Here is a 24,201-nt window from a genome sequence, read left to right as displayed (position 1 = left end):
AAGTTCTTCCACTTTTGTAACACTTTTTGTAACACAATCAAATCTGTCTCGCTACGTTTTAGGTTGGGTTTACTTTACACTCCTTCAGAGACAAATTATTATATTTCACAGTCTTTGGTTTTGAGTGTGAAACTAAAAGAAAAAGGGAAAAACGTTCAGACTTTTGATAGGGACTCTGTGTGTGTGTGTGTGTGTGTGTGTGTGTGTGTGTGTGTGTGTGTGTGTGTGTGTGTGTGCTGTAATCTCCGGTGTAATAATGATGATGAAAGTGCTGCAGTAATCCACCTGTCTGTTTACCTGCTGACAGGCAGAACAGTGGATTAAAGCTCAGCAGCATCACTCTGCCTATATATAGACCTGTGAACACACACACACACACACACACACACACACACACAGACACACGCATATACACACTTATTTTGCCTTCATATGCAGATTTCAAATACTTTAGAAGTTATCCCAGACAAAATATTTCTGTATGCAGTGAGTTATACATAATAATTACATGTATATTGATGATCTAAGCCTCTGGCACAAAGGCTCAGGTCTCAAACTGCTACAAGGAGAAACTCAAAATAATCAAGAGACACAATAAAACCAGAAATAGAAAAAAGCACAAACACACATAATCTGAGTCCTTAGGATTCCCTGGATGATTGAACATGCATCAAGGCGTAACATTGTCTAGTGCAGACCTTCCCAAAGGGGGCCCGCACCCTAAGGGGGCGCAGAGCCATTGCAGAGAGGGGGCGGTATGAAAGGGGGTGGGGTGGTGACAAAACGCTTGGACACTGCTAGCACAGGGTGTCCACACAAACGCATAGCAGGAGATGAAGCATCGCTGAATATGTTTCCAAACCAACTTCATTCTAAGCCAAAGACTAGAAAATATGGTGAAGCAAATCTGCCCTTTGGCTTCACCTGCACAAGTGCTGAGGTAGGTCTCCCTGCAGGACTGGTTTTCCCTGCATCAGAGCAGCGCTGGGCTGTTCAAATCACGGACAAACAGGATCCTACAGCTGTTTATGCTTTTAAACCCATTTTGCACAGAGAGACATTTTTTGAAAAATGCATTGATAGCAATGTTGAATATTATTACACATGAAAAAAAACAACTACAGTAAAATAATCACACCGTGATGCCTCTGCCTTTGTAAATGGAGGGACAGTAACTGTGTGTGTATGTAAGCCTGTAAAACCTGCAGATAGTCAGATTAACAGTATTTCGTCTCTATCTGCCATTCTGCAATTCATCTCATGTAAACGTGGCGCACAGCGTGACGTTAAAAAGGCACATACCTTTGAAATACCCGTGTAGGTGTGGATGCAACGTAAAAGAGTTAGTAGTTTATTTTCTTACTACCTGTAATTTATTGCAGATTACTTGTATTTGCTTAATTGTTTACTAAATGTTTGAGGTGTGAAAGAAACCGCAATGGAGCAAAATATGGGCGTGTGTGGTTGGAGGATGTGTTTGTGTGTGTGCGTGCGCGTGTGCACGTGCGAGAAGGGGAGGGGGCGCGAACATTTTTCTTGTAAAACAAAGGGGGGCCCAGCAAAAAAAGATTGGGAACCACTGGTCTAGTGTAACATGTGGCTGGATATAACAAGCTTCACCGTAGCAGTGAAGGTGCAGTTTTTCTATATGAATAAATGTTTCTGTAGTAAATGAAAGACGTGTGTGAGCATGATTTAAAATGTAAACAATGTGTTAAATTACAGGAAAGGAGAAAGTTTCACAAAATTAATTCAAAAAAAATTCTTGTTGTTTCTTAGTTCAGACCAACGATGAAAACAAACAAACTTATACAGATGATGATAAAAGAAAACTGGAACTTTTCTGCCATTTAAATGTTTATTTATGACTTAATTACTTCGGACTATATGGTCACGGTGGAGATCTTTAACAGAAGGAGAAGCTGCAAAACTTTAACAATACAATCCAAAGTCCAAATTTAATGCACTCCAGGATGTTATTGGGTTAAAAACTGCTAGAGCTGCCATCTTATTAGTGTCCATAGACACTTCATTACAGGCAACCTCATTAACAATGTCTGCTTTAATAAACACGTTTGGCTTCAACATTAGGACTTCATTAAGCAGCTGGTGGAAAAGCTCCATGTAACACTGCTGTAAGCATCATTTAACTCAAACAGTAATATACAATTTTAAACAAATTGCACCTTTAACTGTCCTTTTGTTTTCTGGAGGTTTACTTTCAAAATGATTAAAATCACATTTAAGAAGCACAAAAGGCAAAATCAGCAACAAAAGAGATGAGAAAGCAATGAAAAAAGAACACAAACAGAAGCAAAACTAGTACAAAAAGCATCTCATGAAAATGACAACTGGTTTAGATTAATTGCATTTTTACAGTTTTCTCTGTGTTTTTATAATTACTGATGAATTTACTGACAAATCAGAGGATTTTCAGGAAGTCCGTTTATAGAGGTGAGATGTACCTGTCAGGATTCATATCTGAATATTTTAAAATACCAAATAAATATGCAGTACATGAATGTTTGTATAGAAAAGCCACATCCATGCAGAAGATTTGGATTCAATATGAGTATTGTGGTTAAAAAATAGCACAACACCTCAATTTCTTATGTAATACAAACTTTATTCCGATAAAAACAAACTGCACACAGGGTTTCCAGAATCACAAACAGTCATATCGATCAATATAATCTGTAAATCTTTGTGATTTCTTTAAGATTTAAGATTTTCTTTCAAACACAAGTTAGAAAAAATGACAGAAAAACACAGAACGCCGGTCTGAGTATCAGGTGTATACAGACACTGCATACACTGTACTGCACGATCGTGTTGTTATGACATTGTGGGGACCATCCAAAGCACAAAGTTTGCATTTAGACGTAAGCTTTGGCGTCTGGTTCTGATTTGGCTGTGGGCGTGTACACCTTCTGTGGTGCATTTCCATAATAACCGCTGCAAAACAAGAAATACAAAGTCAGACAGATTCTCAAAGCAGCAACATCCCCAGACTGGAACAACTGAAAATGTCATTTAAGAGTTCAACAATAAAAAGTAACGAGTGCGTGTTCACCTTTTCTTCACCGACGCTCTCTTACACGCCGAGCAGAGAAAAGCTCCGCCCAGCATGGCCAGACAGGCTCCAGCCCATCCCATGTAGAGGCCGGTGCCGAGCTCGAACCTGGAAATGACGTGACCATTATTAACAGACAGAAATCAGCTTAAACTTAAGTTTCAGGCGGAAAACGCTCAGATTTATTTGTTTTACTTACATTTAAAATGCAAAAAAGATCAAATATAACAAAATAAAATCAGATTAAATTAACATTTAAAGCTGTGTCATATTAGTTTATAGCATCAAAAACAAATTTATTAATGGAGGAATTAAAAAAGGACTCAGCTGTCCCTTAATGGCAATCATCTTTTCTTTTTAACTCTGGTATTTCTCGTGAGATCAAAATTCAGCATCTGTGTGGTGAACGTACTTCATTCCACCGTAGAACGGATCATTGAAGTCATTAACCACTCTGGCTGCGTACCAGGAAGCAGCTACCATGCAGCAAAGACCTGCAGACACAAGCACAAAGTATTACAGCCTCACTTCCTTTCTTTCTTATTCTTTTTCCACCACCTGTGAGTGCACTCACAGCATCGCATCACCAGTTCTTACTAAAAAATGTTTCTGTTTCACTTTACTTTTGTTTCGTTTCCACCACACAGCATGTACACTTTCAATGTCTTTTTATTATTTTTATACCTCTGACTCAACACTTCCTACAAATATAACATTCAATAAACACTCAGTTTACCTCTTTTAAATTTGAGTTTGATGAGTGTTTTATTGTAGGCTCTTCACTTTGCCATATGGAAGACAGTAAGGTGACAGTTCCTACGTTTAATTGGTGTTATATAAAAAAAACACAAACGTGAATCAATAAACTTTAACTACACAAGAGAGGAAAAAAGAGGAAGGAGCTTGGCTTTAATCCTGGGAGAGAACCAAGCATGAAAACATCATCTCATGCTGCAAAAAACATTTGTGGTTTAACCCTACATGGGGATCGTATGAGGGCCTGGACAATCCACGTGTCTGTGTTACTCAAGAGGATCCTTTTTATTTTGGTGCCTTTTCTTAATGCATTATCTAATAAATAGCATGGTGCACTTAGTTAACTGACAGGTCATCCAAAAAGTCTGTGCTCCAGTTTTACTGAGTAAAACTCTAGGATCTAACTTGTGTGTTATTCAGCACTAATCTGCAAATATCTGCTTAGGTGTGAGAACAACATGGAGAGAAATGCTCCAGGTTTGCAGACTGTGCAAACACATCATGTCAGTTTTGCTCATGCAGAAGTTTGTAATCATTTCTTTGATATATCTGTAAATTCATTCAGTAAACAAATGAAGAAACTTCACTGAAACAAAAGAAAGAAATAGAACAAAAAACTTGCAGATCTTCCATCTTAACCACAATAACTCTGTTGAGCTTGGAAAGAAAAGCGTCTGGACTTAAAGAGGTCCCGACGCTTTTCCTTCCAAGCTCCTTAGACAATCTACAACAACACTAAATGCAAAAATATCCAAATATCGAAAACTTATGATAGTATTTTGTAGTAAATTTCTACTGAGTGTCTTAATAATAGAAAATCAATTAACCTTTTCTTGACTTTCCCTTCAGACAAAGTTTTCTGTTTCAGTGTTTGTAGCATGTGAAGTGACAGAGATAAACCATCACACTCACCGGCGAGGATGCTCAGGATTCCTCCAATGGTGGCGATCTTGGCCTTGGATTGTTCAGTGGTTGAGCCGATCTTGATGCACTTGAGTCCAAGCAGAGCGACAATCATGGAGCCGAGGCCGAACAGCAGACAGATGATCATCAGGGCACGACAGGCCTGTACATGGACTGCAGACACAGAAAGAAGTCATTAATTATTATTTACATACTTACTTGAGGCGGTTTGTGGGTAATTCTGTAATTCACATAGAAACAGAGCCTCTGCAGCTCTGTTCATGGACAACACACCCAGCAATTTACCAAATAGATGATCAGTTTTGTGTAAACACAAAGAAACTGAGCGCTTGATGGGAACTCTTTGATTTTCAGTGACAGGTTTGTCCTTTGAGTTCTTTCTGTTCATCCCCCTGTTATTACCTATTGTGCTGTGTGACAAAACCTGATCTAGACTCGTTGGAATCAATAAATAATTTATTCTGAAACCTGTTTTTTTGTTTTATTTTATATGTGAACATAGTTTTCATGCAAAACAAAGTCGACCTAAGAGCAGACAAAAAAGTTGATGTGGCAGCCTTTCAGTCAAAACCTCAGACCTGGCAACCAGAAGCGTGAGGCGAGCTGTAATCAAACTTTAAATGTCAAAAAGAACGAAAAATACTCCAGCCGGTGACATAAATCCCAGTAAAACCAGTCCTAACTTCCCTTGACTCTTTATTTTAAATGTAATATAAAACAAACGGGGAAATAACTACCTGTGCAAAGGTAAAAAATAGATATATATATAAATATATAACCACCTGTTACTGTAAAACTCATTTATATGTTTACATCTTTATTAAACTTTTATTAAAAATACACAAAAGCTAAACTGTTTAAGGAAAAGGAGGAACTGGCTGTAACATTAGGTGTGTATTTGTGTGTTTTACAGCTGGTGCAGTCATTTATTAACCAGATGACCTCTGCTAATCATTAGAAACAACTACCACACCTCTTTATGAGCTTCAGGGAATTTCAGGAGCAATGGTAGGTAAGCTGGTAGGAGTCATACTGAGTAATAATGATGATGAGTTTGGTTTCAACAGCCATTTAAACTCAGACAGGTATATAAATATATGACACTAAACACCCTTATACACCAGTTATATGGACAAGCTTTCTAAAGAAGTTCAAAACTCTCAAAAATTGTAACTTTGAATCTTTTATACTGGAGTATTTCATTAGAGCCTCAATTGCAGGAGGAAACCTGGCATCTCGTTACATCTTTATCACTATGTAGGAAAAAGTGTCGAGAGATTTGATGAGTTTTAAAAATACAAAAAACATCAAAAATAAGCCTCCAGTCTGCTTTTAGAGATCAACCTGCTGAACCCACATTAAGGTCCAAGTAAAGTAAAGAATGAAGAAACATACTGAGCTGTTTGTTTGGGGGATTTTATCCTTCTTCTCAGAGAAGTTTCTTTGTTTCTGCCCATTTTGCTTTCAATAGAGAAAACTCAAAATGGCGTCCAAAAAATATCCTTGTATAACAATTACTGAGAAAAAGTCAACCTAACACAATCCAATAATAACCTTTATTGATCAAGCTAAGATTTTTCTGAAGATTTGGCAACTTTATAACAAACATTTTAATAAGTATCTATTTTCATTTTTACTTTAGGCGGGAAACATCCGGCTGTAAAACCGTCAGCAACCTTTGGACGACAAATTCTGAAATGCTGCCACGCGACATGCTGGCCTATTTTCTAAACAACCAGTATGACAAGGTTTCAAAGAGCTTTACAGAGATACAACACCTTTATAGCTTTATGAGATGGAAACTAAACTGTCTGTCTGATGGGGCCTAAAAGGTCTGAGCACATCCTGTTTCCTGGGACACGATTGGTCAACAGTTTAACAAGTTTTTTTATTCTGTTTGCTCAGTCATCTCCTGTTCTGCTTTTCATAGACACTAATGCTGCTTTTTAAAGCAAAATATAATTATGTCATAAAATATCTAAAAAAATGATAACATTAATTTGTTATCAGGTTTGATCAGAGTGTCTGACATCAACTCTCAGCTTGAGATAAGTAACAGGAGGACTTGAGTGTCTGGTCTTACCGGGGAGGGCCAGCATCGATTCAAAGTCCCGGCATTCGGCGATTCCCGCGCTGTTCTCAGCACAGGCGTGCCACAAGTTTTCAAACTGCCTCTGAGAGATGATCACGCTGCCGGACACGGTGGAAACCTTCCAGTAGTCGTTAACCAGCGCCGCACCGTTAACCAGCCAGCTGATTATGCACATGATGAACCCGACCGCTTCCACTGCTGTCGACATGATTACAGGATGTTTCCACAAAAATTACTTAAAAAAACCACAGCAGCTCTCCCCAAAAAATCCAGCTACCACAAATAGCCTAACAACAGCAACGTTTCACAAGAGTATTAACAGGGAGTGTGTCCTCTAAGCTGAAGCCTTCAGGTAGTCAGGAGCAGGCTGGAGGTGATGGAGGCTCTGGTGTCGCTCTTTCAGTTATGTCCTGTTAATCTGACATCTGGTGCTCCAGCACAGGGACTTTACTCTAACAGGGGCCATAAACTGCAGGGCCACTCCTTCTGTTTCCCCCTGACCACACACCGATCGATGACAATGATAGATAATGTAGTCGAGTCTTCAGCCACACCTGAGTCACAATGATCCACAGGTTTTTATTATTTTGAGAGGGTTTGTGTTCTGCAGAGGACGCTGGGTATTCTTTCTACTTGGGTCCTGGAGCTTTCGATTATTTTCTTTTTCTTTAAAATGCCAAAAGTTGTGGATGAGTTGCGGCGACGTTGCACAGCTTACAATATTGGAGGTTATTTTATTAGCAGATCACGTGCAGGGTAATCTGGTTCTTTACAAGCATATTTTAAAATTAATTGATAAACTGCTGCTGTGAGCGTGCCACAGGAAATAGAAATATAGAAATGATCCAGCATTTTGTGCTTTCAGTTTGCTCATCTGGATGTCAGTTTGTTTTTTAATGAGTTTTGTTTTGATGCTTTATTAGTAACACAAGTTCTACAAGATAAAATATATCAGTAAATATCCTATTTGTGAATTTTGAGGTATCTCAGAGGAGACGTTTGCTAATGCTAAATGACAGGAAACATTCAGCATCATCATGCTAGAAAAGCTCAGCCGCAGATCAGAAATGGAGCCACAGGCTAAATGTGCCAACCTCACATTAGCACCTTCAGAAGATTTCTGGCACAGATAGGTTTCTCACTAAATCCAAATACCCTACAGAAAAACACAAAAACACACCTCTGGGTTGGTCAACAAAAATATTCCAGTGCTGGTGTTGTTTTCATTATGCAAGCGAGTGATACTGATACTGACATTTCTATGGGAGAGGGTGTTTACTGCATACAATACATAATCGTTATAATTACATTTATAATTACATCCAACCAGATGAATGGTTGTTAGTTATGGCTGTAATGCACAAACCTTACATACATGTTTAAATGTAAAACTATTTTTTATATTTAAATGTATTTTTATTTATTTAAATAATCGCTGAATAATTTTTTCACCCCTTTTTCAGCCTCGACTAACAGATTCTGTGTTTATATTATCAGTAATCACAGATCTGTGTCCAATTTACAATTCCAGTCAAAGAATTTCAATAAAGAAGTGAAATAAAGAAAGTGAGACTGAGTGAAGTCAGTTATCAAGCAGCTGTTATTGCTTTGAAACCGAGTTCCCCACATGCCTGCTCAACATCACCTCCACCAGTTGTTTTATTGTGTGGCTCTGACCTAACCTGTGCTGGAGGGAAATGAAGCTGCGCCACTTCATCTGTTCTTAAAATCCTTTACCACACTGAACCCTAAACTGAAGTTCATACTTCACATACTTCATCAGTAAAGCAGGTGCTCTCTGGTTTCTGGACGAAGAGAACAGGAGAGGAACAGAAACGTCCAAATAAAGAAGTCTCGGTTGCACTGCTGAGTCAGCTAAACAAGAGAAGTGTACCAGAGTCGCCTGCCATGCCTACTAATGACATAATCTTCACTGAAACCATCGTGAGCCACGCAGTGTAACCACCAGAAATATTGTTCTGTATATTTCTTTAACATTTAATTCGCTAATTTTCCTGATTAAACATATTTTGTAACACTAACTACACGAGAAAGCAATAGAAACATACTTGATGCAATTAGCTTTGAAAGGTTTGTGAGTCATACGTGCTGATTTCAGGCTGCAGACGGTAGGTTAGCAGGTTGTATGAGATGCTCGAGGTTTTATAGTTTTATGGTTGACAACAGTTAATATTTGATCATCATGAGAGTCCAAAGTCTGACTTTTACGGTCTTTGTATCACCAGAGAGAAAAGAGACTGGCAAAAACAAACAGGTAAATCACGAACATGGTCCACAACATTTAACATAAGGGAAAAAACTGTTACACATCCAGATACAAGCATTGAATGTCCTTATTTTTAAATGAACAATAACATTTACAGAAGTTGCTTTTACAGTTAAATGGACATCTATGCAAAACCACTCCTGCTGTCAAGAAGCAGGTCAGCTTATCAGTTCTTCAGTGTGTAAAGCTCTTATTCATCTCCTTTTTCTGCCCTTCCTTGGCCATGATGCTCTATATCTCAACTCGTCACACAATGTACAAAACGTTAATCACATTTTAATGCATTTCATACACGAGAACCATTTTTCAACATGCACTGAAGCCCCTCAGCCTGTCAAAGACACGCCATGAGACAACAGCCTGTGATACAGTTTCAGGCAACTAATCACATCACATCAGGTCTAACTGCAAATGCACAACATCACAGGGATAAAGTCCAATCCAAACTACAACCACGGGACAGTTATTAAAATGAATGTATGAGAGGAGGGCCCGACTGTACATTCAGCCTTAATCATTAATTAGTAGTTTTAAACACTTATAACGGTATTTTTGAAAAGAATGAATAAGTCACAACAAAGTCACCATATTATTTTTTTAAAAGGCCTTTCAAGAAAATTAAATTGGTGTGGTTTAGAAATATGATCACTCGACAATAAAACAGCTCTTATGACTCGTGACCTACATTTGCAGTGCTTTTGCTCCTTCCTGCCTGTGGGTGGTGCTGTTCATCCAGTTCTTTGTTTTAAGTTATCCGAGCTCTAAGCTGCAGTCGCCAAATCCAAACAGACGATTCTGTGAGCAAAAGTTTTGGCTCTGAAAGAAAAAGATGAGCAACTGTGTAAATATTGCAGATGTCTTCTTTAAAACCCTGCAGGGCTGTGAAGCATTTTCATTTGTGCTTTTTGCTTTTTGTTTTGGCTTCAGCACTTGTTGTTTCTTCTTCAGTCACCTTTCCTCACTCATCATGTGGTTGTACACCTCTCTGCATTCAGTCAGTAGTTATTATTCATCTCTGGCTTTCTACTACAGCATGTCTTTTGTCCCGCCTTCCTCCCCTCTCCCCCAACCAGTTGCAGCAGATGGCCGCCCCTCCCTGAGCCTGGTGCTGCTGGAGGTCTTGTTTTGGGGGGTTGAGGGGGTGTTAAGAAAAATATTAGACAATGATACCTCGAGTAAATCAAAGTACAGCATTTCCAGAGATATCCAGACCTACTTGGCCCTTTGTCGCCACCGTTATGTTGCCACTATCCCTCATTAGCTCCTGTGTGTATTTAAAGGCTTCAGTTTGGCTGTGTTCTTTGATTGTGTTGTGTTGTCTTCTGCTTGTTTGACTCCCTGCATGTGTCTCTTTGCATTTTTATCTCTTTGCATTTTTGGTCTCTGCTTTGGATTCATGCTCAGGCTTGCTTTTTATTGGCTGGACTTCAGCCTTGTCATCTTGCATTTTGGCCATAACTCCTGAAATTTTATGACAGAAATTAACTCACATTTTTTTAGTGTGTCCCCCTCTGCACACCACCAGACGCTGAGGTGACACAGCATCTGGATGAAGTGAACGAGTGGATAAAATGTATTCCAAGAGAGATTAGGATTCCTCTCTGCTTTAGCCCAGATTCTATCTGAGGATGTTACTTAAAGGAACCATTCATTTCTAAAATGCTGGTGTCAGGGCTGCTTATCTGCTTACTCACTATGTGGACTGAACAGAAAATAAGATCATGATGTACATTTAAAATCTGATCTCAGAAACCAGTTGGTGTGTCAATCAGACACTTGTTTGCACTGGAACAGCAGCACTATGTACCGACCGTGTTAATACTGATAACAATCAGCGTTGATGATCTTTGTTTGTGTTACAGAAGCTCAACAGGCGTGTTATGAGTTAAGCCAGTGATTTACTGTTGACAGCTGTGCGCCTTGAGAGAAATCATAACAGGTCAGACTGGATCTGCTGCCCCAAATACACCCTCAGCATCCGGACACACTAGCTTCTCTCTACAGGTCAGAGAAGAGCCGAGTTACAGAGAGACGAAAGACGCTTCTTACGAGTTTGAAACAAGAGTTTGGCAGAAAGACAATAGACGAACTGAAACCTGTGATTTCACTGTGATCTTCCAATTGTCTTCAAGACCTGAGTGACCACAGAAGGATCTGGGTTATTTTGACAGAGATCTGGATTTTTAATCTCATATTAACGATCCGCCTGTGTGCAGGTACCTGCTCAGATTTGGCTATGAAGGAACCGACGGGCTCATTTCTCCTTCTGGTCTGGAGATAAGTGCTGCAGTCATGACTGCCAGTCTCCTGCTGCTGATAATGACCCTGCTGAATTTCACAAATGGTGAGTTTACATTCAGCTGACACAGAGACATGATTTCTGTCTGAGCCCAACACACAATCACATGAAGGCTCTGCAGCATTAGGTGCTGTTCACACAAGATCAACTAACAGGCTGGAAAATCCTCCAGGAGTGAGTCTGGCTGCTGCTTTACCAGGATTTCTTTTTGAATGGGATGGTTTATGGAGAGTCCACACACACACATGCACACGCACACACACACACACACACACACAAATCTGGATACTTGATTAAAAAAATTGTAGTTCATAAAACTGTTGTAGAAAACATTAAAACACGACATAAGAGTTAAAAACCATATACCACTTAGGTTCTAAAGTTATAGTAGTCTGTGTGCAAACACACACACATTGTTGTGATATAACATAATTACTAAGTTATTAATGGATATGTCAACTTCATGTTTCAGCTGGAAATGATTTCACTTACTTATAAATGTGTCTATTCTTATCTGTATTAACACAACGTAATATATTTTTAAATCTGTAGAATAAGAAGTAATTACCAGCGGAGGTCAGTCGTATCTCTGTGACCTCCCTGTGAACCCCGTGAAGGTGCAGAAGCAGTTATGGTGTACGCTCCACACATACACATGAAACAGGAGTTTGTGTGATTGTTATAGCTGCCAGATAATAAACAGTAACTTATTTACGCTGCACAAACTTTTAACTACAACTACTTATGTCTGTTTTTTTCTTTATTTTATTTTATTAAATTTAATATGTGGCAGAATAAAACTGAACGGAAAACTCTGACATTATCTGATAATGTTGAAGCTGCTGTGGGCGTAACACTGCATTATGTTATAATAGCCCTGAAATGTTTTAAAGAAGCTTTCATTGAGTGTAATGGAGCGTCATAGCTTAATGCTTTTTATTGTTACATTTTAATTAGTTGAGCTGTTGTAGATGAACAAGTTTGGCTGCACCGGTGATGTCTCGGCACAACATGACTGAAGGAATCTGTGTTATCTCATGTTTGTTGCGTGAAAGCCAAGTGAGCAGTTAAAGCTATAGAGAGCATCATCATCATCATCTTTATTCATAAAGAACTTTAAAACGACTGTATGCATAAATTGTATGAGTACAGATGAGTATGATTAGTCATATAAATAAATACTAAACATCAAAAATTATTGGAGGTCTTCTAGTAAAATCTATCACAGATGAAGAATCTGATAATTGCATTAAAAATGCACCTAAAGGCATCAACAGGGCAAACACAGCAGACAGATCCAGGTTCAGGGAGTCGACTTATTTGAGGTGAACTCATGTAAACAGCGAGCAGCAGTGTCACACACACGTCAGCCTAAGCCACCACAAAATTACTCAGATTTATGAGTTATTAAAGAATTACAGCCCATCTTTGTTTCCTCCCCCCCAAAATTTTGGAAAATAGAAAATACGTCAGTAATACAAAAGTGACACCTACACAAGAAAGTCCACTGCAGATCTTACATAAGTGTAAGTGGACTCTTGTATTGCCCAATCAGACACTCGATTCTTGTACGCCACAGTCACTGAAGGAGGAACATCAGCTTCATCAGTATCCAGTCTGATGTCCAGTAGATCTTAAAAAACATTAATTCAAGCCTTTTGAATAAGTGTAACTTCTAACAATAGTTATTTTTTAATGTTGTTTTCATCACATCTACCAACTAATAATACAGTTAATTTGACCATAAATGAAAATGATTGAGTTTCCTTTTCTCCATTGCTTCTTCACTGAACCCCGCTTTGAAAAGACCAACCTGCCTTACTTTCCCTCATCCTGACGTCTGTGGAGCCAACGCAGACAGTCGCTCTGTCACGTACATGCAAGCAAAGCCGAGACGAGTGTGCTTTGCTCAGAACTCATGGATGCTCCTCAAAGTACTGATCATTACTATTCCTATTATACCCGTGTAGAGCTGTACACTACTCTCACCCGGGCTCAGCAAGCCAAGTGAAGTAAAAACTGACATGCATGACATATATGAACTTTGGGGGCTTTTCTTTATTATTTGGGGCTTTTTGAAACTTTACTTAATGATAACAATTTATAATGAATGCATTTAAAAATAGATACATTTTCCAAAATGAAGAACAAATATTATGTCTTAATGTCAAAAACCTCTATTTGTTATGCTGCAGCTGAACTGGAGTCGGTTTTACGTTACTATAATACCATTTGGTGCCAAAAGATGGTTTAGTGAGTAAATGTATCAGTCTAGACCTACACTTGATTTTCCCCCGTTATAGTTTTACTGTAGTTTAACTTGTTGCAGTGGGAGGTCAGTGGCAATAGTAACTACCAGTAAGAAGGAAACACCGATAGCTTGAGCACAGTCGGTGCAGCAATGCTGCGAATATGGACGTTCAGCAAGTTATGACTCATGCTGGGCTTTAGCATCGAGTTATGGCATTTTTCTGTGCAGTATGTTTTGAGGCGCATGGTTAAGGCCAGATATCTTTTTCCCAAACTAAATGAAACCAATCAGAAAACTGGAAAAACAAGTGCAAAACACAAAGTGAACCTTCTGACTAATAAATCAGTGTGTGTAACGATGAGATGCAGGCAAACAGTATTAGATTAGATTGGGTTTATACGTGTCTGCAGCTGGAGCTTCAATTTCCTTTTTTTAATATCCATCTGATGTTTTGATTAGTCATATGGCAACAGAGGATATCAGGACGTGTTCTGCTCATATTAAATTTGACTTAATATTAAATTTTTTATGATACCTGATTTATAACATTTGATCTGACATTTTACTGTGCCTGCAGATGTTTGGACGCTACCGGCTCCTAGCAGTGTTTTCATGGAGTCTGTCGACATGAGACACATGCTGAGGTGGCCCCCCCTGCAGGCTTCATGCAACACTACACTTCTGTACTCTGTCCAGTATCAGGGGTAAGTATTGTAAAAAATGCTGATCAAATATTTGCTTACACTAGTCCCCAACAGAACATCCGTATTGAATGATCCATATTAAAAAGTCATACACAAAACAAACTGATGATGACTTTTAAAAATATGAATTTTAGTAAGAACAGTTTGGAGCTCAAAGTCGACCTCATCCTGTAGCCCAATACAGAGAGATCCCTTTGAAGAATTGAAACATGGTTTATTGAGGCAGAGTTTGGTGATTAGACTCCGATGAGACATCACGGCACAGCAGAATTCCACGGTGCGAGGATTTAGGACAGGACGCCGCAGAGTGTAGATGCAGGTGGTGGTGAAGATGAAGACTGAGGATTGGATGAAGCTCTGACTGAGGTGTCTGTGAGGTGGAGATGGAGAGGAGGTGGGTTGAATGAATGAAAGCCTAAAAGCGGGACTGAGAGCACAGATTTAAACTACGCTGAGTAGAGGCTGATTGAACATAAAGGCGGGCAAGAAGACTGGACTAGAACAATGACGTCAGTATTGAGACTGAGAGCCGACAAACAAACAGCACCGACTCTCGTGTCTTTGCTGCAGACTCAGTTTGTTCTAAGTACAGTCTTTAAAACAATTCTCTGTTCATAAGTCACCTGAGTGTAAGCCACAAAGATTACAGCTGTTCAGTCAGTAACCGTTTCATAACTGAGAGAATTTCAGTGTCTTTTCTCACTACAACACAAGAGAGACGTCTAAAAAACACCTTTAAGTTAACGAGTAAATAACTTCCAACAAATCACTAACAGTGAGATCATAAGACCTGTTCTAAAAACTCTCACCTGTGGTTCCACCCTCTCTTTCTGCTTTGGAGGCGTAGCAGCAGTGTAACACCTGGCTATGGGTGTAAGGCTCGGGTATGGGTGTATGCACCCCAACAGTGAAAGCACGCAGATGCATGCAGAGGCAATGATGTTTATAAAGTTTTACAACCATAAACGTAATTATTCCTCTGCTTTTTATTATAAATATTTAAAGTCAAAAATCATCCTGATGTAAAAGCTTTATGAACTCACACCAAAACCTAACGATAGACAGGCTCAGCCACACCTCTGATCCTCTGATAAATGTCATAAATGCCACCTAACAGGTTGACTCTGACTGAATCCTGAGTCATTACTGTGCTAAATCTTCAGTGACGTGCAATAAACAACAAATGCAATGAGGACTGCTGCGTGTGTGGTGGAGGAGGTGGAGTCGTGCAGAGGTGTATTTTAAAAGGATTAAATGTGAATAGTTTCAAGCTCCTTTAAATGAAGCTAATAAAAACAACTTCATCATAATTACCCAGCGAGTAGCAGGAGGGGAATCACTGAGGCAGGAAAGACAGATTTATAAACAGTGACACTCAAAGAAGCTGTTACACTGCAGAGAGTTTATTGGTTGTGTTTGTTCAGACCTACGTTCCTCCTCAGCTCCAGCACCATAGTTTTCTTGAGAAGAATCTATTATTACCTCACTGTAGCTTCTCAGAAAGAGGAAGAAAGTTCAACCACAGGAGACAATGACAGAGGTAGATTAACAAAAATATGGAGATTAAAAACGGGGATAATTGGACTGAAATGCAACAGCTGGTCACTAATATGACTAAATGATCCATAAAGTGCTGGATGAAGAAATCCGTTTGTTATATGAACTTTTAGAGTCTCTGTTCTGTTCCCAAGAAATATCTAAAAGAAAACTAAAACTTTCTGTGCTCGACGTCCGCAGAGAGTTTGAGCTGGAGCATCAGAACGGCAGGTGGATGGAGGCTCCAGGGTGCCAGCGGATCACGCTCAGTCACTGTGACCTGACCTCTGATCTGGGATCAGACTCTGACTACAACATCCGGGTCAGAGCGCATTGCGGCTCGCAGCGCTCCGCCTGGACCAAACTCAGACCTCCCTTCAATAGGAGACAAAGTAAGACGAGAGCTGACAGCTACGTCTGTTTTACGGCTGATGTTCGGTGTGTTTATGGATGTTTGTCTTCAGCTGAGACGTATCTGTCAGGCAGGAAGAGAAAGTCAGGCACTAAAGGAAAGAAAGAGGTTTTGGTTTTAAAATATCTGATAGATAGTAAATGTGCAGAAAAGTCCATTTGAATTTTTGAATTTTTAAATATGTGAGACTTACTTTGAAGAGCCCACGTGATCCTGTGAACCTGGCCAAGAAAAAACATTTTCTAATAGAAATAATAAAGAGTGATTCCTGTGTGCAGCCAAACTGTCGGTACCAAAGATGACAGTGATGTCAGCAGGCGACGCCATCCAGGTGTGGTTTGAGACTCTTCCTCTGACGTCAACCGTCGATGTGACCGTTTGGAAAAAAGGCGAAAAGCTGCAGGTCGTTATTTGATCTCCTTTTCTACTTTTCTCTTTATTTCTAGATCACGTTTTCATTCTTGCATTTGCTCCTTTCTTTTCTTTTCCTTGATTATTTATTTTTGTTGGGATTGTGATTCCTTTCCTTGTTTCTGTTTTCTTTCTTTTTTCTTTCCACCTGTCCTTCCATTTCTTTTAATCCACCTTTATTCTCACATTTTCATGTTTTCTCCCCCACACTCTTGCTTTTTGTCCCCTTTCTTACACTATTTCTTTTTTCGTGTCTCCTCCTTTCTGACAATTTAATGAAACAGCTTAAGCTTTGTTTTTTATGCATTTGTTGTATTCTTTGTTTCATTGTTTAAATACAAAAACCTCACATTTTCGTTATTTTGATCTCTTTTAGGCTGTCGTGCACTCGATGCTCGCTGAGGAAGAGGTGCTGCACATCGCCGCCCTGCAGGAGGGAGCAGTGTACTGCGTCACAGCGCAGACTGTGCTGAACTCAGGGTTTCGCAGCAACAGCACTGACACCCAGTGTGTGTCCATCATAGGTACAGGCGTAAACACACACACACACACACACACACACACACACTTCTTACTTTCCTGAAATGTTTTGAACATGTTTCTAAATTACAATAAAATCTGTAGGTCATGCTTAGATATCCTTCTAATTTAAAATGTATTTCATAAAATATTTTCTTAGTTTCAGAGATGTTTCTCTTTTCATAATACCTGGTAGTGCATTGAAGTTAAAACCTTCATCACTTTGCAAAAAAGCATTTAATAAAAGTCTTCCCTTTCCCAAAAGAAATCCAAATTAAAAAAAAACATTCACAATTTTAGAAAAAGATCTTCACCATCAAACCCATTCTCTTATTCCACACGATCTGCCTATAAAGTCTTTACTTCACAGAAACATCAAGATTTGTGCTTATAATTAAATTGAAATATGGAAGCTTCCTCGTTGTCCAGATGAGGCTTTTCTTAGTTTTGGAAACAGTGGTCCTTGTTTCCTCATCAATTATTCAAAATAATTAAATGTTCAATTAAAAAATATCTGAACATTAGAAGCAGAGAAAAAACAATAAAATCCAGAAAGAACCTAAAGAACTAAAAGGTCTGAATCTAATTCTGATCTAATATCATTGAACAGACATTTTTAAAACCAGCATGTATGCAGTGAACTAAAAGAGCGCTCACTCACTGAGGTTTTGACTCCCGACTCATCTGCAGATCCAGATGCTCCTGCCTGGAAGACGCCGACCACTCTGACGGTGACGGTCATCATCACGGCGGGACTCCTGTTTGTTTTATTCTGGTCCATCGTTCACTGTCGTCCAGAAACCTGTAAAACACATTTCCATAAAGAGCCTCTGCCACAGTCTCTGGTCAGTGCTACCTCTCATCTACACAGACAGAATACCTGTGGTGTAAAAGATCTGAACCAGGAAGTCACAATTTATATCAGCAAACCTAACGGCAGCAGTACTTTAGCGCACCCTGCTGGTGATACACTCATAATTATTGTTTCTACCGAATATCTGATACCTAAACCATAAATACACATAGTAAAGAGTGTTACTGCACGTACTGACTAAGTTTGAGGTTCAGTGTGAAGTAAAATGATCTACTGTTTAGTGAAGTTTTCCATATCTTGGTCTGTTTTTCTACAGAGAGGTAATTGGGACATTCAAATCCCAATGAGCCCTCAGGAGAAGGAGCTTTGTGACCAGATGGTGATGGAACCAAATCAAACCTCATCACAGACTGATGCTGCACTGATAACCCATCAGGAAGACTAAACCAAGCTGAAACTCACTGAGAAAATCTACAGCAGGACAACAAGGAAGTAACGTCATGCTACAGTCCTGCAATATAGCTGTTGGAGGGTCACACGGAGCAGCACGCAACATTTGAATGGTCCATTTATGACTTTCTGATCAGAGTTGGAGGTGGAACAAGAAGCCCCTGTGAGCCCCGACAAAGCTGACAAGTGTTTACATTCCCTGTTGATTTCTCTTCAGAAGAAAAAACTGGGTATTTGTGTGACTTTTAAAGCGCTACGAAGCCCACAGAAGGAGGACAGGATTTATTCAAGATTCAAGCAGATCCACAGTGGTAGTAAACAAAGATGTAGGGAAGAATTTAAGTTCTGTCTTTGTTCTTAGCTCTGCCTTTCAGCAACAATGCTATTGAAAGATTTGTGAAAAAAAACTTGGGAAATGAAGAGACTAAGTATTACTGTGTAACTGCTGATTGTGAAACTGTTAAGCAAATGAACCATCACAGCTTTGATTGTGAAATGAAGCAGTAATGAATGAAGCAGGGATACAGGCATATTTTCACCGAGTACATTTAAGTACATTACTCAAGAAAATATATTTACCAAGACTAAAGATTACATTCTGTTTGAATCGAATACAAATATCCAAATTTATCAAGAAAGAATTATTTTCTCATGGAAGCAATTACCAGTCATCAGTCCAGCAGACCAACCAGAGGATTCACTACGTGTGTCAGTCTGTAAAATTCAGTTCAAAAGTTGTGAGCAACATGCTGCCTACAAATTAAACAAACCATCAGACCTGCAGTAGAAGCTCGGACTGACTTCATCAGCTTCTTAATATTCTGGTACTAAGAGTTATTAATGCTCATTTTAGAGCAAGCTTCATAAATCTGTATTTAAAACACTCTGATGCCAGACTTTAGTTCTTTTAGTGTGAAACTACATGTGTTGATTTCTAGCTGGTGCTTTACGTTAATGTCGCCTTTGTTAACGTGTATAATTAAACTGCAGTGATGTGTACAAGATGCTGTCACATCACTGTTGAAAATGTGCTGTTAGGATGAAGTTATAATTAAAGCACATGCAGTGTGTCATATTGTTTTTGAAATAAGCTTGCTGTGATGGAGCAGATATTGTTGGGTTACAGCTAAACACTTAGAGATGAGCATTATTTATTTTCTGTAACCTTGGACCTGAGGGGTGAGCCATGAAGTCAGGTCAACATTGTCAGGCTTTCATGGTATTTGCTGGCTCAACAAAACCTGAAACCTCTGTCAGAGAAAACCCGTATCAGAGAGGTCACACTCAGACTTTCTGCCTTTAGGAGAAACTCTATACCACACTTGGAGCGTGCTGTCGAGTAAACAACCAATGTGACAGAGATGATTTTAAACAAACGTTGAACGTTGATCTACTCTGGACCGAGTAATGTGCTCAGTGTACTCATTGTGGTCCGTGCATGTGTATGTAATGTGAGGCGTATAGTTTGACTCCTTTAGGCTTAAATCCTGCTGTAGAGCTATGTGTATATCTACATATATATGTTGTCATTGCAATGTTGATGTGTTTTATATATATATATATATATATATATATATATATATATATATATATATATATATATGTATGTATGTATATATATATCCAAGTAAATTCATTGAATAAACGTGTTTGTGGATTGTGGATTATCAGCCTTTAAATCTTTTTACTAGGTGTTCTGTGCCTCTTGCCGTACTGGATTGGATGGATGTGTGGATATGACACATTTTTGTTAAGGTCATGATAATATTTACTGTTTTAGGAAAAAAAGAAACTAGATTGTGAGAAGCGTCTTCAGAGAGCTTCATTATTGCACTGTATAACCTATGAGGAAACCTTTACAGCAGGGCAATAGCCCATGTCAGGTATTATCATTGGAAACACTCTAGAAGATGAGTATTTATAGTTTTGCTTTGTCGTAAATTTGTGAAAATAGAATTATTTGGGGGCAACAGTGTAAGTCAGTGTTTTGCCCTTAGTCTGCATGTTCACTAGCTCAACATTATTATTATTATTTGGTGGTAACTCAATCTGCAGACATTTTACTCACTTACAGAAATGAGGAATTTGGTCATTTTGCCCCTTAAAATTAAAGGGAGTTTTTCTCACGGCATTGTATGAAACAATTTACGTCATATTTTGGTAATTTTTATGTCACTTGTCACCATTTGAAACGATATCATTAATAAAAAAAAAAACCCAAAATTAATTTGTCCAGTTTCACAGCCGTGTGAAGTGGAGAGAGAGAGACCCAAATGCAGGCACTGGCTTATGTGGAATGAGTGAGCTTTACTTACACGTGGTGTACACACAATACAACAGGTATGGCAACAGGGAGGGAACACAGAGACACAGAGACGCAGAACAGAAAGAGCTCAAAACACAAAACCAGAGAAGTACAAATACTAGGACAGAAACCAAAATATTAACAGTGACTGTTTGTCACCTGTTTATAACTCGAGTTACCATCATTTCTACACCGACTGCAGTACAGAGTGAGTGAGATGCCGATCTGTGCAATGAAGGATCACGACAGACAACAGCTTATGTGCTCTCAAGTTTATCAAAGTTTATTATTTAATGATGTCACCATCATTCAGCAGGCTATTACAAGGATAGACATAACATGTAACTCAGAATAAAAATCTCTTATATCAATGATATTTGCATTTTATGACATAAAAACATTAAGCAGGTTTAAAACATGGAGAACAGTGTGTGTGTCAGGCATTATAAACAGTTAAGAGGGAATAAAATAATTGAATGAAGAAATAAAACAGTTATGTTGTGATCAGTGTTGTATGTTATTTGGGTTTTATGTTGTCTAAAGTGATGTAAAAAATTATATAAAGCATTAAACTGTAAAAAAACATTTAGAATTGCACAAGTGGTAAAAACTTAAAATTACTTAATATTGCTGTTGCTGGCTGAGATTTAATGCCTCTAAATATTTGACGGTACTTCTGTCTTTCTTTATCTTATTTTATTTGTGAATTGTCAAAGATGTAGCATCAAGAAATGTTTAATTACATTTCTCCACGTGAGCCATGAGCTCTGCTTTTTCCTTCATGGACGTCAGAGACTGAACTCGTTGCTTCCAGCCTGGTTTGGCCTCAGTTTTCTCTCCTTCAATAAGCACGTCGATGTGTTCTAGAGTGGACAGAGGGTTTGCCTTCAGTGCTATCTCTTTGAGTCTGTTCAGACACTCTGCAGATTTCTCCACCAGTTTCACCACCTCAGCCTGCAAACAGTCGTACTCAGCATTCAGTTTGTCAACCAGTGCTTGAACATTCACCTTCTCTCCTTTGGCCTTCAAGTACTTTTTTCTCAGCTCCTTTATTGTTCGTTTTTCTTTAACTTCTCTATACACCCATTTGTACTTCTGATTATAATGTACATTCCAGATGCATTTCCCTGGGCACTCTGTACAGTATCCGTCTGGCCCCATTGCTGCACAGCCACGTTTATCTGCATCATTTGCTATCTGGCAAGGGTAGTGACAGGTGTAATGACACTGCTGACAGTTGGTGATGTAGTTTCCAGGATTCGAAATATCCTCCAGAACAGGGATTTTAACAGAAACTTCAAACTCAAAGCTTTCATTTCTGCTGATCTCTGCCTTGCAGTTTTCAATTTTTTCCCTTGTTTCTTTTATCTCCTCAAGCTTGGCTAACCCAAGTTTCACCTGCACCTGCAGATTCTCAACTGAAATCTCGAGCTGCTTTCTTTCTCTGAGGACTTCCTTTGTCAGTGTCAAGCTTTTGGTTTCTATTTTATTCAGAGCAGCAAAAAACTTCTTCATACTTTTCGTCCCCATCTTCCAAAACATCTGATTGAAGTCCTCTTCATCATCATCATTATCATCATCATCATTCATGCTGTCTGCCACAGCTGGTTTGTTGTTTATAAACAGCGCTGAATTATTGAATTTGAAGTGAACCGGCAGCCCGTCTTTTGTTTTAGGACATGGGACTCCTGCAGCATTGATCGCCTCGAGAACTGATGGTCGTTGACTGTCTGCAAATGTCACCAGAACCCTGATGTTTTCTGCCACATCTTTGCCAAAGATTGAGAGCACTGAATCAAACACATATTTTTGTGCTGCTGTGAGTCGTGCTAAAGCAGCCGGAGCTACAAAACACACAGCATCGATTTCACTGACACCATGTGAGGAAGTGAAGAGATTACGTAGCTGCTCTACAGTTTCTCTGTCTCTTTCTATGCCTCTTGTATCTCCAAAGCCTGGAGTGTCCACAATGGTCAGAGAGAACGGGATTTGAAATCCCTCCTGGTGGTTGATTTTGTACACGGCGACTTCAGAGGTCTGACTGTGAGCTTGTGATGTTGACTGAGTTTCATTCACTAAGTTAAATCGATATGGATCCTCCCATTTAACACCTAAAATGTAATTGATCATCCCGTTGATGAGAGTTGTCTTCCCAGCACCGGTTGCGCCCATAAGCATTATGGTGCGATTAGGTTTACTGGACTCTTCTCCAATACTGAAACTCTTGCATCCATCTACATTGAATGTCATGTTCTTTTCCAGGTGTATCATATAAACAGGGAGAAACCCTGGTGGCGTTTCAAGTGGTTTGCTGACTTTTATTTTAACAGCATCTGAAAGCTTTATGGAGCCACCTTCTTCTTTAAAAAACCCAGACATTTCCTGTTGTGTTGTATATTATTTTGTGAACTTAATGGAAAAGTTATTTTTCTAGTTCTAAAAAAGCAAATATTTGAAATTATGTGCAGTCAACTTAATGTCTTCTGCTCTCGAAGTGACTGAAGATCTGCCAGACCCAAATCTGCAAAAAGACAAATACTCAGAATTCAATCATAATACAAACTGGCACAGACTCAGATCAATATGACATATAGAAAGATGAAGTGGTGCTCAAATACAGTATCATTAATCATAATTGATCTCTATTTAACCTGAAAAGACTGCATTACAACACAGAGAGATAATTTTGTAAGACGATGAAACAATATGCACGGAGACCAACAACAGTCTAATATTGGGCATTTTTGTGATGCCATCAAAAATTGTGGACTCCATGCTTTGTAACTGCACAGAAGTTGACAAAAGTTGTTCCACTTTGGAATTTTCAATTTCCAGATTCGTTCTTCATCAAAATGCAAGGAACATGCAGCTATACGTCATAAAGTGATAACAAATTATGTTTATCCAGATGAAACAGAAAGAGTCTTAGGTGGTTAGGTAGGATACTGAGGAGAACATCAAACCATTGGCACCATATACTACTTTTATCTTTAATCCTCATGCTTTAAATATGCTTTATTGTATTATTTGTGACAGCACCTTTACTTTTAATGCCATATAATGCCATATATTAATATTACTAGTACATACTGTACTTCATTTAAGTGCATTCTTCAGTAAGGATGTGTAGAGAGAGATAACTGAAGCCATACCCACCCAGATTAAAAAGGTATGTGTCATGTGTTGAGGAACCAGGACACACTAATGAGAAGTGGGCTACTGGAACAAGAAGGCATAAGTGGGCAAGGGATGAGAACAGGGAGCTGTTGGAATGCTACTATGCAAGCAACCCCAGCGGAAGGGGTTACATGACGAGGATGTCAGACCTCTTGGATCTTCTATACCCAAATTCCAGTTTGACGGCGAAA

At 38.9% G+C, this 24,201-nt stretch overlaps 3 protein-coding genes across 3 annotated transcripts; 1 reads left to right on the top strand and 2 right to left on the bottom strand.

Moving 5' to 3' along the window:
• Window positions 1–2,639: 2,639 nt before the first annotated feature.
• cldn15la (claudin 15-like a) lies at window positions 2,640–7,345 on the bottom strand. The gene is made up of 5 exons (XM_084912354.1): window positions 6,837–7,345; window positions 4,742–4,906; window positions 3,486–3,567; window positions 3,074–3,181; window positions 2,640–2,955 (listed from the first exon to the last, which is right to left on the bottom strand). The coding sequence occupies exons 1-5, from the start codon at window positions 7,051–7,053 to the stop codon at window positions 2,877–2,879; spliced, it is 651 nt and encodes a 216-aa protein (XP_084768480.1). The 5' UTR covers window positions 7,054–7,345; the 3' UTR covers window positions 2,640–2,876.
• Window positions 7,346–11,094: 3,749 nt separating this feature from the next.
• Window positions 11,095–20,065, top strand: crfb16 (cytokine receptor family member B16). The gene is made up of 7 exons (XM_084912299.1): window positions 11,095–11,476; window positions 14,260–14,386; window positions 16,124–16,314; window positions 16,613–16,737; window positions 17,122–17,269; window positions 17,955–18,109; window positions 18,395–20,065. Exons 1-7 carry the CDS (start codon window positions 11,425–11,427, stop codon window positions 18,521–18,523), a joined length of 927 nt encoding a protein of 308 aa, XP_084768425.1. The 5' UTR covers window positions 11,095–11,424; the 3' UTR covers window positions 18,524–20,065.
• Window positions 20,066–21,474: 1,409 nt separating this feature from the next.
• LOC146368566 (uncharacterized) lies at window positions 21,475–23,212 on the bottom strand. The gene has a single exon (XM_084913567.1). It carries the CDS (start codon window positions 23,210–23,212, stop codon window positions 21,569–21,571), a length of 1,644 nt encoding a protein of 547 aa, XP_084769693.1. The 3' UTR covers window positions 21,475–21,568.
• Window positions 23,213–24,201: the final 989 nt, after the last annotated feature.

This window comes from Perissodus microlepis, chromosome 18, assembly GCF_051167445.1.
Source record: "Perissodus microlepis isolate ML-2025 ecotype Zambia chromosome 18, ASM5116744v1, whole genome shotgun sequence".
In the NCBI taxonomy this organism is placed as follows: domain Eukaryota; kingdom Metazoa; phylum Chordata; class Actinopteri; order Cichliformes; family Cichlidae; genus Perissodus; species Perissodus microlepis.
The sequence above is the reverse complement of the archived record's forward strand: the minus strand, read 5'-3'. Positions and strand labels throughout refer to the sequence as shown.